Source organism: Carya illinoinensis, chromosome 1, assembly GCF_018687715.1.
Source record: "Carya illinoinensis cultivar Pawnee chromosome 1, C.illinoinensisPawnee_v1, whole genome shotgun sequence".
NCBI classification, from domain to species: Eukaryota; Viridiplantae; Streptophyta; class Magnoliopsida; order Fagales; family Juglandaceae; genus Carya; species Carya illinoinensis.
The window spans coordinates 38,663,648-38,680,944 of record NC_056752.1 but is presented as its reverse complement, the minus strand read 5'-3'; the positions used below and the strand labels follow the sequence as shown (position 1 = coordinate 38,680,944).

At 36.9% G+C, this 17,297-nt stretch overlaps 2 protein-coding genes across 4 annotated transcripts; both read left to right on the top strand.

Moving 5' to 3' along the window:
* Window positions 1-756: 756 nt before the first annotated feature.
* LOC122317963 (phytochrome B) lies at window positions 757-7,802 on the top strand. The gene is made up of 4 exons (XM_043135057.1): window positions 757-3,457; window positions 4,238-5,045; window positions 5,675-5,974; window positions 7,240-7,802. Exons 1-4 carry the CDS (start codon window positions 1,381-1,383, stop codon window positions 7,457-7,459), a joined length of 3,405 nt encoding a protein of 1,134 aa, XP_042990991.1. The 5' UTR covers window positions 757-1,380; the 3' UTR covers window positions 7,460-7,802.
* Window positions 7,803-10,317: 2,515 nt separating this feature from the next.
* Window positions 10,318-17,197, top strand: LOC122317947 (probable serine/threonine-protein kinase DDB_G0282963). 3 transcript variants are annotated; one of them, XM_043135035.1, is made up of 13 exons: window positions 10,318-11,083; window positions 11,817-12,237; window positions 12,315-12,978; window positions 13,163-13,203; window positions 13,734-13,802; window positions 14,879-14,979; window positions 15,150-15,228; window positions 15,415-15,513; window positions 15,589-15,657; window positions 15,777-15,826; window positions 15,940-16,021; window positions 16,238-16,332; window positions 16,836-17,197. In XM_043135035.1, the coding sequence occupies exons 1-13, from the start codon at window positions 10,680-10,682 to the stop codon at window positions 16,960-16,962; spliced, it is 2,301 nt and encodes a 766-aa protein (XP_042990969.1). In that variant the 5' UTR covers window positions 10,318-10,679; the 3' UTR covers window positions 16,963-17,197. The 3 variants fall into 3 exon arrangements, 2 of the variants coding, with proteins under 2 accessions (XP_042990969.1, XP_042990976.1); XM_043135042.1 differs by having other exon boundaries at window positions 16,238-16,343; XR_006244693.1 differs by lacking the exons at window positions 15,940-16,021; window positions 16,238-16,332; window positions 16,836-17,197 and having other exon boundaries at window positions 15,150-15,244; window positions 15,777-15,831.
* Window positions 17,198-17,297: the final 100 nt, after the last annotated feature.

The window sequence follows — 17,297 nt, the reverse complement described above, 5'->3', positions numbered from 1 at the left end:
ATGCAACATGTTCTCTACTCTACACCAGAGAGAGAGAGCATTTCAACCTGCTCAAATCATGAATTTCTTAAAAAAATAATAAAAAAAAAGGTAATCTTTCATATTAGAAATTAATCCTGCATTCTGTTTTACCAAGGGAGAGAGAGAAAATGGGATGTGCTTGAAATTGTGTATTAATATTTCTGTAGACATAATGGGGATGGATATATGAGAGCAATAATGCCAGAGAGAAGATGAGAGCAATAATGTGAGAGAGAAGATGCTTGAAAGTACCCCTAGTGTTGTGTGAAAATAACATGTCACTTTTAGTTATTCTACAATACAAAAGTGATAAATAAAATATAATTAAATAAAACCGAACATTTGCCAAGCAAATCCATATTGTGGTGGGCAGGCTGCCCACTTGGCAAAAATCTAATCTGCGATTCCAACATCAAAGTACAGATGGGGGGATATTCTGCAGTCCATATGAAAATACTCCCCACTTATCCTATTTTTGGGTAGAACATATGCTTTGCTTTTATTTATTTTAAAAAAAGTTGGAGTTCACTCTGAAAAAACGAATTTTATGCTAAAATTAATTTGTACCATTTAATATAAATTTTAAGATTTATTAGGATCCATTTGGATAATAGAGTATTTTAAAAATATTTTACTATTATTTATTATTTTATAGCTATTTTTTATTATTATTTATGAATAATTAATATTTTATCTTTACTTTTAACTTGTATTTACAGAAATATTCAATATCTCTTCACGGTCTAAACTCAGCCTTAGATGCTGCCTCGACAAACCTCACAACGCCTAAAAATGCTGCCCCGACAAACTTCAATGTTCTGTGAAGACAAACTCCGTCGAAGACAAGAAGACGGAAATACTTACCACCGAAAAACCAGAGAAGATGGAACACAGAAAAATAACCCAACCTCAGAGTAATTTCCATCACAGAAGACGAAAAAGAAAAGGCAAGCAAGAGCGACAGAACAACAACAGAAGCAGAGTATGGCAAAGAACCCAAAACCAAAAGTATGTGTTGTTGACAAGACTCCAATAAAAACGCATACTTTTCTTTTCTTTACCCACCATTGATCGAAGGGTGAAAAAACAATAGTATAGAAGACTTAACAGCGAGTTCAGCTTTCTAACCGAAACATAATTGCAGCTTCCTTTGTGATCAACACCCAAAGTTTTCCATTTGAACTAGAGTATCATCGGTGAGAATCTTCACGCTCATGTGGGCTTTCCTCATATTTTCTCGATCTCTTACCCTGTCACCACCACCACCACCACCACTACCACCACCAATCCTGGCAAACACAGAACGCACTGAGGAAGTATTGTGAAAGAACAATACCCAACACCTCCCAAACCTCAGCAATGGCTTCAGGTAGTAGAAACGTACGCTCACAACACGACAATCAAGCTCAGTCCTCGAACACAGCGAGCAACATGAGACCCCACCATGCGGAGTCTTCCATCCCCAAAGCCATTGAACAGTTTACCGTCGATGCTCGCCTCCACGCAGTCTTTGAACAGTCCGGCGAGTCAGGTAAGTCCTTCGACTACTCCCAGTCCGTTAGAGCAACCACACAGTCCGTTCCTGAGCAACAAATCACAGCGTACTTGTCCAGAATCCAAAGGGGTGGCCATATCCAACCCTTTGGCTGCATGATTGCCGTGGACGAAACCACTTACCGCGTAATCGCGTACAGCGAGAACGCCCGCGAGTTGCTGGGTCTTTTGCCTCAGTCGGTCCCAAGTCTGGATAAGCAAGAGATTTTGGCAGTTGGGACTGACGTGAGGACGCTCTTCATGCCCTCGAGCTCGGTTTTGCTCGAGAAGGCGTTTGGAGCTAGGGAAATTACCCTGTTGAACCCGGTTTGGATTCATTCCAAGAATTCAGGGAAGCCCTTTTATGCGATTTTGCATAGGGTAGATGTAGGTATTGTGATTGATTTGGAGCCTGCGAGGACGGAGGATCCAGCTTTGTCTATTGCTGGGGCGGTGCAGTCACAGAAGCTGGCAGTGCGGGCAATTTCACAGCTGCAGTCGCTGCCCGGTGGGGATATCAAGCTCTTGTGTGATACTGTGGTGAAGAGCGTGAAGGAGCTTACTGGGTATGATAGGGTAATGGTGTATAAGTTTCATGAGGATGAGCATGGTGAGGTTGTAGCCGAGAGCAAGAGGGCTGATTTGGATCCGTATTTTGGGTTGCATTATCCTGCCACGGATATTCCTCAGGCTTCAAGGTTTTTATTTAAGCAGAACAGGGTTAGGATGATTGTGGATTGTCATGCCACGCCTGTTCAGGTGGTTCAGGATGAAGGGCTTATGCAGCCTTTGTGCTTGGTTGGTTCCACACTTCGTGCTCCTCATGGTTGTCATGCTCAGTATATGGCCAATATGGGATCAATTGCCTCGTTAGCGATGGCAGTTATCATCAATGGGAATGATGAGGAAGCTGTTGGTGGGAGGACTGCAATGAGGTTGTGGGGCTTGGTTGTTTGCCATCATACTTCTGCTCGCTGCATTCCATTCCCGCTCCGCTATGCTTGTGAGTTCCTAATGCAGGCTTTTGGACTTCAATTGAATATGGAGTTGCAATTGGCATCACAATTGTTGGAGAAGCATGTTTTAAGGACTCAAACCCTCTTGTGTGATATGCTTCTTCGTGACTCACCCACTGGAATTGTTACTCAAAGCCCTAGTATTATGGACCTTGTGAAGTGTGATGGTGCTGCCCTCTACTATCAAGGGAAGTACTACCCACTAGGTGTGACTCCGACTGAGGCCCAGATCAAGGACATAGTGGAGTGGTTGTTGGCTTTCCATGGAGATTCCACAGGTTTAAGCACAGACAGTTTGGCTGATGCTGGGTACCCTGGAGCAGCCTTGCTTGGAGATGCAGTTTGTGGGATGGCTGTTGCTTTTATCACTAAAAGGGATTTTCTATTCTGGTTTCGTTCCCACACTGCAAAAGAGATCAAATGGGGTGGTGCAAAGCATCACCCTCAGGATAAGGATGATGGGCAGAGGATGCATCCACGTTCATCATTCAAGGCATTTTTGGAAGTGGTAAAAAGCCGCAGCTTGCCATGGGATAATGCAGAAATGGACGCAATCCACTCTTTGCAGCTAATTCTGCGAGACTCATTCAAAGATGATGAGGCAAACAATTCTAAAGCTGTTATACATGCCCAGCTTGGGGATCTAGAGTTGCAAGGGATAGATGAGCTTAGCTCAGTGGCAAGAGAAATGGTCAGGTTAATAGAGACTGCAACTGCCCCTATATTTGCTGTAGATGTTGATGGCTGTATAAATGGGTGGAATGCAAAGGTTGCAGAGTTGACAGGGCTCTCAGTTGAAGAAGCTATGGGGAAGTCTTTGGCTCATGATCTTGTTTATAAAGAATCTAAAGAAGCAGTAGAGAAGCTTCTTTCTTTCGCTTTAAGAGGTAGTCAGTTTACATCTACTGTCTTTGTGCCTGTCAATCCAAGAAGTTTAATAGGATAATATATTGGTATCCAATCTATGTTGAATTAAATCAAAAGATGTAAGAGTGCCCTTGAAATTAAAGCAACTAATACGATTTCTTTAGCATGGAAATTAGTTATTAGTATGTTGCATTTAATTTGTGATTTGCAAAATATAGGTATTGCTCGTTATAATAATATAATGTGAATTATATATGCAAGCGATAGGGTTATTCGATATTGTCCCTTTTTTGAAAAAAAAAAGGGGGACAATATCTAATAACCTATTGCTTACATATACAATTCAAATTATACATGCAATATTGTCCCTTATGATGAACTATAAGTATTTTTGGCCCAAAGGTTGAAGAATTTCCACTGTGTTCTCCATAATGAACTTAATGGATGCCCCATTGTGGTTGCTGCTCATGCTGTTAGCATCTGGAGATGGACAGTGGCATGGGTGTCAATGTCCAATCCAGGGTATGCAGTGCCACTGCAGTGACTTAACAATCATAGACCTGAGCATGTTGTTGGTGTTCAGAAATGGTTCCCATGCCACAAAAGAGAGGCTATTAATCTCTTGTTTCATGGATTGAAAGGTCACAATCTTATTCTTATGATTGTTTAGCACTACATTCATTTGTATTTCGAGCTTGAAAGGAATCTTCCATCAATTGACATATAGTATTTAGTATTGGCTTTGAAAGGGAGCTGTTTTTGGTAAACTTGTTTATATTACTTTAATTTAACTAATGCAGGTGAAGAAGAAAAGAATGTAGAGATAAAAATGAGGACATTTGGCCCTGAGCATCAGAAGAAGGCTGTATTTGTGGTGGTCAATGCTTGCTCCAGCAAGGATTACACAAATAACATAGTTGGAGTTTGTTTTGTTGGTCAGGATGTTACTGGTCAAAAAATGGTGATGGACAAGTTCATCAACATTCAAGGTGATTACAAGGCTATTGTTCACAGTCCCAATCCTTTGATCCCTCCCATATTTGCTTCAGATGATAACACATGTTGCTCAGAGTGGAACACTGCCATGGAAAAACTCACTGGGTGGGCCCGAGGGGATATAATTGGAAAAATGTTGGTTGGAGAGATTTTTGGCAGTTGCTGTCGACTAAAGGGTTCCGATGCTTTGACAAAATTCATGATTGTCTTGCATAATGCAATTGGAGGGCAGGACACAGACAAGTTTCCATTTTCCTTCTTTGATCGAAAGGGGAAATATGTACAAGCTCTCTTGACAGCAAACAAGAGGGCAAATATGGATGGCCAGATTATTGGAGCCTTCTGTTTCTTGCAGATAGCTAGTCCTGAATTGCAGCAAGCCCTTAAAGTTCAGCGGCAACAAGAGAAGAAATGCTTTGCAAGAATGAAAGAGTTAGCTTACATTTGCCAGGAAATAAAGAATCCTTTAAGTGGTATTCGCTTTACAAACTCTCTTCTCGAGGCTACAGAATTGACGGAAGATCAAAAGCAGTTTCTTGAGACGAGTGCTGCTTGTGAGAAGCAGATGTTGAAGATTATAAAGGACGTTGATGTGGAGAGAATTGAAGATGGGTAAGTTTCTCCAACAAATTATTTGATCTACAGTTTTACCCAAAACAAAATGTACTGCATGTAGTAATCTTTATTGTCATTTGGCTGCTAAACATTTTACTACTTAATTAAAATTTGAGTTTAAACTAGTCATAATTTATCATCATCTCTGTTTTGCCACTAAATCTGATCTGATGCATCCAATTATGTACCATGATATAGTATTATCAGCTTCATATTAGGTAGTTCCCTACAATAGTTTCTTCACTGATTCCATAGCGTACTATGATGAAATTTAAATTATTGACTGCAAGTATCATTAGATTGCAGTTAACTCATCAAAATATTGTAAATATATATGGCTGGCTACATGGACTCTGAGTTATCATTCAACTTGACAGTGCCACCAATACATAATATGTATACATTGGTAAAATTCTCTGCTACGACTTGTCAAAATAGGGAAAGAAATAGAAATGTTCTTGCTGAGAATAATTATAAATTTTCCTTGTATTTTCATTCCATTCCATATTATTCTTATCTTGTGTTCAGTCCTTGCTACCTTGTTCAAGTTTCACGCTTGTATTGATATCTATGCTTCAGCAATAATTTTGTTGACACAACCTGACTTAGTTTCTAAATTCGTTCAGAATCAGTTCATTGGAACTTGAGAAGGAGGAATTTTTACTCGGGAGTGTCATAAATGTTGTTGTTAGCCAAGTAATGATATTGCTGAGGGAAAGAAATTTACAATTGATTAGGGATATTCCGGAAGAAATCAAATCATTGGCTGTTTATGGTGATCAAGTGAGGATACAGCAGGTCCTTGCTGATTTCTTGCTAAATATGGTGCGTTATGCACCATCTCCAGAAGGTTGGGTTGAGATTCACGTTCATCCAAGCTTGAAGAAAACTTCTGATGGATTGACTCTTGTACATACAGAATTCAGGTATATTAGACTTGCATTAATTTTTTATTTTCCTAACCATATGTGGCATACTATTAGGAATCATGTAAGTTATCTTACTCTTAAGTCTTTACTTTGAGTCTTTACTTCTTCTTTTTTCATATTCTTCTCTTAATTTGTTCACTCCTCTTGTCCTTCAGCACTTCTTAGGATAGACATGGTGTCAATTTTTGAATTCTCGATCATTCTTTGAATTATTTTTTGTAAATTATGCTGCCAGGCCTGTTGCTTTATCTTTATTTTGAACCTAAAAGAAGTTGACACTGATTCGGCCAAGTTAAGCATTCAATCAGATTTGAAGTGGTTGACTTATGTAATTTAAGACAATCATTTGATTCTCACTTAGATGTAAGTGGTTGATGTATCCTTGGCAACATCTTTTGTGTGGCAACCATTACTCCTAGGATGAGTTTTTGCATGTACTATCCTATAACATTGCAGGACTTGATGATTTACAGTTGCAAGAATTCCTCTTACCCAATGCAGAGGCTTTACCCACTTCAACGGTGCGAAAGAGGCCTGCACTAGTGTCCGGGATCTGTAGGAATATTAGATATCCATTGTAGTCATCCTGTATTCCAGAAGGTTGTCTATGCTTAGCTAATTTCCAATCCCCCTGGCCCTCCTGTCCAAATCTTATTTTTGTTGCGGTTTGTTTTCCATAATCTTGAGGTCCAATAAGCTAATAGGTCCTCTGAGACTTACTTGCATCATCACTCTTTTTAAGATCTATGCCATCTGTTAACCTTGTCGTCATGGATTCTTATGGCAGACAATCAAGATGTGGATGTTTTAGTGGAATCTTTAACCTGGTTTCAATTATCATGATTTTATATTGCTAGTTTTGCAATGCCTATAGCCTATAGCCTATCAAGACTATTTTGCAAGACTTTTAGAAGTGGGTTTTGGAGTTGCCTATTGCCTGCACTAGGGTTAGCCTCAATTTGTCCTAACCATCCAGAGTTACGTCTCCATTATATATATATATATATAATTTATCATGTGGACTTGTCAAGAAACAATTTGACAACAATGAGCTTTAAACATAAATTAAGCTAGTCACTTTAATACTGGGAGAAATGTTTCTTTGGCCAAATTCATTTGTAAGAACAGATTATATATGGAAGTAATTGATGATTACTTGAAACTTCTTTTCCCTCATGAGATGCTATAAATATGTGTGAAGACATGAATCTTCTTTATGTCTTTTGATTTTCTTGTGACCAATATTGATTTTATCAATGAAGGATGGTATGCCCTGGCGAAGGTCTTCCTCCTGAATTGGTTCAGGACATGTTCCATGGCAGTCGATGGATGACTCAGGAAGGCCTTGGGCTGAGCATGTGCAGGAAGATTTTGAAGCACATGAATGGTGAGGTCCAATATATCAGAGAGTCTGAAAGATGCTATTTCTTGGTTATTCTTGAACTTCCCATGCCTCAGAGAGGCTCAAAAAGTGTCGAGTAGGTCGTCAGCTTTGCAGAGGCCCAAACTTGAAAGCTTTCTCAGTTCTAACCCGAGATACTTCAGGCATACACCCTTTGGACGGTTTGCTTTGCACAACCCAGATCCAGTAATTACACTTGAACCGGAGGCACTTGACTCAGCTGATTCAATAAGATTAAGAGCATGTCCTTCTACCCGTTTGGAATGTTATTCTCTTTGCTTTTGGGCAAGAATAGTTCCCCAAACACCTACCTATTTATAAGGAAGCTAATTAATTTCTAGCTTGATGTAGTCTTAAGATCATACTAATGTAGTTATGTACCGACCTTCTTGCATGGTATGCCACGATACGTATTCATCGAAATTGTTGTTGTTGTTGAGGGTTCCATGATGAGATCAGTCGATTGACTTTAAGCATGCGTTTTTGTAAAGCTGTAATGGAAAATTTAAACTATATGGTCTATACTTTAAAATAACTAGTCAATAATACAATTTAAATCTCATTAGAACTTTATAAAGAGTTAGAATTTTTCATTCTCAAGCAATGTAGAATTCTATACATCACCTACATTTATCTTTACCAATAGAGTATTGCAATTTTTCCTTCTTAAATTTTCAACGTTCTCGTCGAGCCTGTCTGTTGTAGGTAATATAGTTCAACTCCCATATTTTTGGTTGAGATAAGCTCTAATATCATTTATAACACTTTAATAGAAGACCTAAACTACATAATTTATATTTTAAAAGGACTAGTCAATAATATAATTAGAGCCTTATTAGAACCTCATATAGAGCAAGAATTTTTTATTTCCAAATAATATGGGATCTCATATACCTTCTACTATTATCTTTATCATATGAGGTATCACAGTTTTAATTATTGTTTATAGTATACAGTCAAGTTCCCAAAATAAATGTTAAATGTCATGATTCAGAGGTTACTCCCTCTAAAGTTAGTATGATGTATTGGATACTGTTTCAGACTCTCTGAAAGATGCAATAAAGCCAACACCCCCAGCTGCAGTTGATTTTTATGCCCCATGTTCTGTCATATGACCAATATATGCATTTTTCTATTTCGTTCACTTTTGGATGTGCATCACCAATTGCTCCATCTCTTTCAGGATTCTCCACTGTCCTTAATGCATGAAAATTTGGTACCCCTATTGGATTAAGTTTGACCATTTAAAAGATAGTAGCAGCTGAGATGGTTTGCAATTAGTTTTTGGACTGTAGCCGCCAAAAAAAGGTGGCTCATTGGGATAAAAAAAAATAAAAATACACCTGGATATTTAGTCTTTAACAATGCTTTTAGAAATTTTCTAATGTGTACGTATTATTAAATCAGGATAGTGCACCTTTTTTTGAATATATTTGATGTCATTGCCATATCCTTTTTAAAAACTTGGATAGATAATGAGCTTTTCAGGTCAATTTTATATTGTATATTTTTCTTTTGTGGGTGGAGATTAGGATGGTTGCCATGTTAGAGCTCTTGCCTTTTTCTTACCAATAATGATACATTTTTTTCGTAAAGTGTATAAATATTATATATTTATTTAAAAAAAATAAAATTTATTATTAAAAAATTAATTTTTTATTTAAATTTTATATTTATTTATTTATTTTTAAAATAATTACGTGATGCTTATATATTTACAACTGTAAATATTATTTCTCTTTTCTTATTAATCATAACAGTGTCACTTGTTTCCCTTACTGATAGTATTTCATTAAAATATATTTTATTTTATATATTTCTAACCTTAAGAAGATCTTTATTTTTTTATTATAAATAATAATGGATATGCAACCAGTAATTGAAGGTATAGATGAATTTAAACTTTGGCGTCCCGAGGAAGAGTGGCAAGTTGCAACGAAAGGTGGTACGGTTCTCAAGTCTTTACTTTTTGTCAAAAATGCATATAAATCCAGAAGAGACAGCTTTTAACTGCTATACAACAAATTTTCAATTTATTTTGGACATTCATGAACCCAACAAGCCTTTCATACATATCAACTTCTTACGATATTGTTTTAAAAAATAAATGGGTAAAATTACTTTTACTAAACAAAATTCTCTAATCTAATTTTTATTTTTTTAAAATTTTTATGTATAATTATTTTTATGTACTCTTTACATATTTTAGTAATGTGATTAACTGTATTATTTTTTTAAAATTAAATAATTAATTTGATTAATTACATCAATAAAATATATAAAAAATATATAAAAGTGGCGGAATGTAATATAAATATTTTATTTTTTACCATTAATCGATAAAATTAAAAAGGATAAATTAAAGATAAAAAGTAATATTCTTAAAAAAAAATAAAGATGATTAATTTCCGTTGTCGGAAAGAGAGAAGGAAAAAAAAAAAAATTTATTATCAGAAAATAGCATTTTGCATGGAGTCAGAGAGAAATATGGAGTTTGGTCAGTGGCGGCAATAGAAAGAGAAAGGGGGAGGAAAATGGGCCAATTGCGGAGAGCCTCTTGAAAGAAAGAGGCAAAACTTTGCTAATTACCCAACAATGCGCGTGGGGGAAGTAAGCGGTGAGTATTGGACCGAACGAAATTAATCCTAAGTGATGATTGGCTGAAATTCAGCACGCGCTAGAATCGAACGTGGGTAAAACCCTTTTTTTTTTTTATTATTATTATTATTATTTATAATAATGACATTATGGATATAAATAAAAAGAAAAAATTTAATTATAAATATAATTATATATTAATATATATATTAATTTATTGTGATTAATTAAAAAATAAATTTTATTAAAAATAATATTAATTTAAATTTTAAATATAAAAAAAATTAATATTAATATGTAAATTAATAAGCCACTTTATTTATTCTTAACAAAACTCAAATGAAAACGATGAGATAGAAGCTGGAGGGAGCATAAAGAGGCTTTGAAGAAGCAGAGCCTGAAAAAGAGAAACAAGCTCAGAGAGAGGAGAGAGATTCATAAATCTCCAGGTCCTATCAATTTCAAACCCATACTCGTTCTTATTCCTCAACTGGGCCTTCTTTAATTACTCAAACGGAGTTTTTGAGACATTGGATATATGCGCGCGCGCGCGCACACAGAGAGAGAGAGAGAGAGAGAGAGTGAGAGAGGAGAGACAGAGAGAGAGTGTGTGTGTGTTTAGTCTTCTGGATATGCAGCTATCATTTCCAAGTGGATAATTGCTGAGAGTGTGAGAACGGGAGAGAGTCCCAGAAATCCCGAATGGGTACCCCGCCAGCGGAGGAGCTACTAAGGAAGATCCAGGAGCTGGAGGGTGGTCAAGCCCACCTCAAGCAAGAGTTGTCAAAACTCATGATCTCCGGCAACGCCAAATCCGAACAACCTGCCAACCACCATCACCACCAGAGGTCCCACTCCGTATCTCCTCAGCGCTCGGCCCTGCCGCAGAGAAGAGGTGGCTTGGAAGCCGGAACAGCCGCTCGGAAGAAGGGTTCGGCGTCGTTTCGGTATTCGTCGCCGCTGCAGAGAGAGAGCCGGAGCCGCGAGCCTGTTAATGCTGGGGGGGCCCCGGCCGTGACTTTCACTGATGGACAGTATTTCAATCTCTTGCAGTCCATGGGGCAGGCTGTGCATATATTTGATGTTAATGGACGTATAATTTACTGGTCAGTAGTATGGTTAAGTTCATTAAATGTGTTTTTTTTTAAGATTTTGATGCGTCTTTTGTTTTATGCATTCGGGTATTGTTTAATATCGTTTTTTTTTTTTTTTTGGGTTCGTGTTTCCTACAAGACTGGTGAGTAGCTCACTTGAGAGGCTTGTTTTACATATTTTTGATGGGTCTGTTCATTTGTCATTTTTTTTTTCAAGAATATTGCGAAGGAAAAATATAGTTATAAGTACTATTGTGTACTAATCTGTGTACTAATATGATATAATTGATCAAAAAGTAGATTCGATTGAAAACAGTGTTGGTTTAAATTTTAAGTATGAATAAATCAGTATTGATACACAGAATATTGATATACAAATTAATGCACGACTGTACTTGTATGTAGTAAAACTCTATTGTGATTATATTTGTATACATATGTAATTACGTGTCACGCGGTATATTTGATTTTGTGTGTGTTGGGATTTTGGATGGTTTTTTTATTAAATGCTTGTTGCGACTGTAGATTGATGGTCTTTTTTGCAATTGAGAATTCAAGATTGACTCTGCGTCCCGATTCTGAAATTGGGTTGCTACGGTGTCAACGATAGACCCTGGACTTGCATTTGTAGTTTTTATACTTACTTAACGTGTTCTTTCTTTTTCTTTTTTTCTTTTCTAAGAGGAAATAAGTGATCTTTCGTATTACTTACATAGCAGCTTGCTTTTGCTGTCACTTTTTGCAGGAACCGAACTGCTGAGAACCTTTATGGTTATTCTGCAGCTGAAGCCCTTGGCCAGGACGCCATTGAGCTTCTGATAGAACCCCAGAGCTTTTCTGTAGCAAATAATGTGGTACATCGCGTCACCAGGGGAGAGAGCCGGACTGGGCAGATTCCAGTCAAGAATAAGAAGGGGGAAGGTTTTTCAGCTGTTACTACCAATACTCCGTTCTATGATGACGATGGTAGTTTGATTGGGATTATTTGTGTATCAAGCGATTCGCGGCACTTTCAAGAAATGAGAGTTGAGTTATCAGCTATACAGAATTCAGAACCAGATTCAAGTTTTGGTCGGCCTAGAAGTGGCCTCACAATCGCAAATAAACTTGGTCTTGATTCTCAGCAGCCTCTGCAAGTTGCGATTGCTTCCAAAATTTCTAATTTGGTTAGTCTTTTAGTATTCTCAAGTTCCTTTAATTTATCATCGTCTTGCATATCTTAATTCTTAAATCATCCAAACAGGCATCCAAGGTGAGCAGCAAAGTTAAGTCAAGAATTAGGACAGGAGAGAATAGCACAGATCGTGAAGGTGGGAGTGGAGATAGTCACCATACTGATCACAGCATATCGGATGCAGGTCTCTCAGACCATAGGGAGGATACAACTTCTAGTGGAGCTAGCACACCTATGGAAGATATAGCTCCATCTCCTTTTGGTGCATTTTCTCATGGCGAGGAGTACCCTGGAAAAGGCTCCAGAGATTCTTGTGGTGAGAATGAAGGGAAACCTGCAATTCACAAGATCATAACCTCTAAGGCAGAAGCATGGATTGGTAAGAAAGGGATGTCATGGCCATGGAAAGTGAAAGAGCAAGAAGGTTCAGATGCAAGGACTGGCCGATTCATCTGGCCCTGGTTGCAAAATGATCAAGAGAATGACCCAGTTCATAGTCAGAAGAGTCCCTCTTCTGGGTCGATACCAGAGAACCAAGTGAGTGAAGTTAATCGGGCTGGCAATAATGAGGCATCGGGGTCCTGGTCCTCATTTAATGTAAACAGCACAAGCAGTGTCAGCAGCTGCGGAAGTACCGGCAGTAGTGCGGTTAATAAGGTGGAAATGGCTATTGACTGCTTGGATTATGAAATATTGTGGGAGGACTTGACAATCGGAGAACAAATTGGGCAAGGTAATCATCCTTTAAGCTAACAGTCTATTCTGGTGAATTTTTTCAAATGCTGTAATTTTAGTTAATGCTTTTAAAGTGTGTGATTGAATGAACAGCATGTTAATGTGTATACATCTATCCTGTTATGTATTGCTTGGTCCTCTACCAATCTCACACTGTTTTGCTGTGTTTTCCCCTTCTGCAGGTTCTTGTGGGACCGTATATCATGGTCTATGGTACGGATCAGTATGTTTCTTGTCCTCTTGCTTTAATGAACTTCAGTTTTTATTTAAAAATTAAAACTTCCCCTTGGGTAATTCAAGGGGAAGTTCCTCCAGTCCATGGATCCTAAAAATTGTTTGCACCCAAGAGGATAATAATAATAATAATTAAAAAAAAAGAACTTCAGTTTTTATATGTGTGCATAAATACAAGACATGAATCCAGGTTATATTATTTGAGAGTAGATGCTGTAGTGTTGACTTCCAACTAGCCGAGTCAAGGCTTGTGAATCCATAAATTATGCATAAACTTTCCTGGTCTGCATGTTATGCACAATTGGATAGTCTGCTACACAAATGAACTAAATCCATTTTAATGTGCATTATTAGACACTTCTTTTGTACTCGTATAAAATGATGATGCTGATGATTGAACTGGGATTTTTTTTTTTAAGTTTCAATTATCCTTTTCTGCTACGTGAAAACAAGAATCACATAAAGGTTGTACTGTTATTCTCTTCGTTTGTGATTGAGATTGTATTTTTATTATTGCAGGATGTTGCTGTAAAGGTATTCTCCAAGCAAGAATATTCAGATGATGTAATCCATTCCTTCAGAAAAGAGGTTTGCCTTCTAGTAATCTTGTTATTGTAGTTGTTGCCGAGGTATTTGGGACATAAATAATGTTGAATCTTATTCATACTACTCATGAACCTGTGTGATGTGCTGGAATAATTAAGTGAAAAATACTCTATGTAACTAAGATAGCATGCTTGAGGCATTATACAATAAATAGAAACTTTATAAAGTTTTCAACCTTAGTATATTAATTTCCAAAATTTTGGCTGATGCTATTCAAACCTCACAACTTTGCTTGAGTGAAGAGGCGCCAAAAGCTATTCATAAAGCGTACCAAACTAAAATGACATAAGTTGAGAAAACAAAAAAGCATGTGTTAGGTGTATTCTCTTGTATGCCTATTAATGACATCAAACAAAAAAACTTGATGAGGTGCTTATGGTTGGAGAGGAATGGGCGGTGCTTTGAAGATAGAGAATGCTCGATGGGAGAACTGCCTTGTTTGGATAATGAGTTGATTTCAACTCATCTCATTTTATCATTACAATTTTTCCAAATTCCTAAACAAAATATAATAAATAATTCAACTTTTTTGAAATCCCAAAACAAAAATAATATTAAAAAATAATATTCTAACAATATTTTATTCAACTTTCAACTTTCATCTCATCTCAACTCACTATCCAAACAACCCCTGGAATTTTTCTTTAGTACTTTGTGTTTTTGGGCTAAGGCTCTTGTATTGAATGGAGATAATTTCATGACTTGCTTTAGTTGTTTCTTGTTCTAGCTTGTATTTAGGTGTATTCTCTTGTATACTTCCTGTGGTGTACTTGGGATATGCCTATTTACTTGGAATAAAATTCTCTTATTAATTATTAAAAAAAAGCATGTGTTTGGAAATCTAAAAGAATACTAGTTTATGTAGCCAACATGAACAAAGCCAAAACTTCAAGAATTATATATGTTATACATATAGATGTGAAGTGCAGTCCACACTTGGGATCTTTTTTATTTGTACCTTTCTATACACTGACCCATATGCAGATCATATTTTTCTACTTCTAATGAACATAAATTTGTTAAAACACTTGGTTTAAAATATGTTGTTGTTTTTGAAGGTATCCCTTATGAAAAGGCTTCGACATCCAAATGTTTTGCTCTTTATGGGAGCTGTTACTTCATCCGAGCATCGCTGCATCGTTACAGAGTTCCTTCCACGGTTTATTCTCTACTTCCCTTTCAGAATTTTATAATGCAGACATTTCTGACATTTTTCTCATGTTTACATGTATAACAAAATTGACACTGATAGGGAACTTTCCAAGAAATGTAGTGCAACACCAGTGCTGATGTGTGTCTCTTGTATCTATCTATGTTCTATTGATGCAGCGGAAGTTTGTTTCGCTTACTACAGAGGAACACAATCAAACTAGATTGGAGACGGAGGCTTCATATGGCTTTGGATATAGTGAGTATGAGTACTAGTATGTGTTTCATTGTTGCTTTAATTTTTCAATGTTTTTTCTTAAGTAAGCTGTCTGCTTTTCCACTTTTTTCTAGCTTTGGGAAAAATGAATTTGTTTGCATTTATGGGTCTTGTAATATCTTCCCCATAATGATTCATGTATTATTATATTGTTTATTCCTTCTACAGGCCCGGGGGATGAATTATCTTCATCGTTACAATCCACCAATCATTCATCGAGATTTGAAGTCATCAAATCTTCTAGTTGATAAGAATTGGACTGTGAAGGTTTGCCTTCTATTATGGGTATATTTTTCTGCTACCAATATAAGGCATTAATCTTGTCAATTTTCATCTAAACAGGTTGGTGATTTTGGTCTCTCACGTCTCAAGCATGACACATACCTTACAACGACATCTGGGAAGGGAACGGTAGTAAACTGCCACTGATTGATTTCTTCTTTATTAGTTTTATCTGCCCAATCTGTCTAGATTATATTACATGACACACAGAAGTTCTCTATTGATACTACTGTTTTCATGTTGTTTAGCCTCAATGGATGGCACCAGAAGTTCTTCGTAATGAGCCTTCAGATGAGAAGTATGTTGTGATCTTTAATGTCATTTGAAGTATTTTGATGCAAGTGCATGTTTTTTCCATTAAATTTCCAGATTTAAACATACATTTGTTGTTACCGCTTTGGATACATTTAGGTCTGATGTATATAGCTATGGGGTGATATTGTGGGAGCTTGCCACCAAGAAGATCCCTTGGGATAATCTCAACTCAATGCAGGTATTTTTTTCATTTGAAAGAATATATCAGGCACTTTTAATCGAAGAAAGAAAACCATTGCGAGTAAATAAATTCCCTCAGTACTCGAAAGTAGATAGATACGTTGGCTGGCAATAAGAGAACGTTACATTCATGGTGGTTTCTTTTTTAATATTTTAACATTTTTAGATAAAGGTAATTCTGCACATCTGAACAATTTCTTTTGGATACGTTCAGGTGATTGGAGCGGTAGGTTTCATGCACCAACGGCTAGAGATACCTAAGGACACGGATCCAGAGTGGGCTTCTATTATCGAAAGTTGCTGGCATGGGTGTGTTATCTGTATGATTTTCACATAGTTTGATTTCCATTTTCTAGAGCTACAAATGAAAATAGTTAAATTATAAGCTATGGTACCTTGCAAAATAATCATCTTGGTGTGCTCATGTGTGACTAGAAGCCATGCCCCTTAGAGCTCAATAATATATATATTCACACAAGTTGCCCAAATACTTGGGATCGAGTCCCATAATACTTTAGAAGGTCATGTTATCTGTTTGGTTTATTTTAGCCTGGAATTCATCTTGTAAGATTTCTAGTCTGATCTTGTGGATGGCTATCATTTAATTGTTAAAGGTAGTTTGGTGTTGTGTGCGCGGGGGGTGCCGGTGGTTTGGATCAATATGCAATATGATGAACATTATAGCATCAGTGGTCAATTTAGTTGTTTTTCTTCTTGACCTCGTATTTCTGTAGTTTTTAGTTTTTATCTTCCATGATGGGTCAACTTGCAAATATATCGAATATGACAATCTACAACTACATGAAAATCAGAGATCCAGCATGCCGACCAACATTCCAGGAATTGTTGCAAAGGCTTAGAGAGTTACAGAGACAGTATGCCCTTCAAGTTCAGGCTTCCCGCTCTGCAGCTGGAGATTGCCCCCAGAAGGAACTGTAGGTATTGAAGTTCAAGGAAACAATTCGTCAAACACCTGATATGCACCTAGAATAATGCATTTGGAAGACGCTATACCCTTTGTTATTCTGTTTTGCTGAGCTGTACACATAAATTGATTATTCATTATTTGTTATTTTCATTTCTCTCAAAAAAAATTATTTGTTATTTTCATTATTTTGTAACTATAAATAGCCACGGTTGGACATGACAGAGCAATGCAATTTTTGAATTCCCACATTCTGTTTTGCCCACTTTAATTGGTTATTTTCATCTTCTTCCTTGCGCTGTATCATTCTTAATATGGTATTAGAGCGAGGTTCTCATCCATGTCTAGT

What these genes read in the sequence shown, in the direction of transcription:
- LOC122317963 (XM_043135057.1), top strand. Translation starts at nt 1,381, where the DNA reads ATGGCTTCAGGTAGTAGAAACGTACGCTCACAACACGACAATCAAGCT. An exon ending in TCTTTCTTTCGCTTTAAGAG is followed by an intron (nt 3,458 to 4,237) that starts GTAGTCAGTTTA and finishes TAACTAATGCAG; the next exon opens with GTGAAGAAGAAAAGAATGTA. An exon ending in GTGGAGAGAATTGAAGATGG is followed by an intron (nt 5,046 to 5,674) that starts GTAAGTTTCTCC and finishes AAATTCGTTCAG; the next exon opens with AATCAGTTCATTGGAACTTG.
- LOC122317947 (XM_043135035.1), top strand. Translation starts at nt 10,680, where the DNA reads ATGGGTACCCCGCCAGCGGAGGAGCTACTAAGGAAGATCCAGGAGCTG. An exon ending in CTTCCAAAATTTCTAATTTG is followed by an intron (nt 12,238 to 12,314) that starts GTTAGTCTTTTA and finishes TCATCCAAACAG; the next exon opens with GCATCCAAGGTGAGCAGCAA. An exon ending in CGACATCTGGGAAGGGAACG is followed by an intron (nt 15,658 to 15,776) that starts GTAGTAAACTGC and finishes CATGTTGTTTAG; the next exon opens with CCTCAATGGATGGCACCAGA.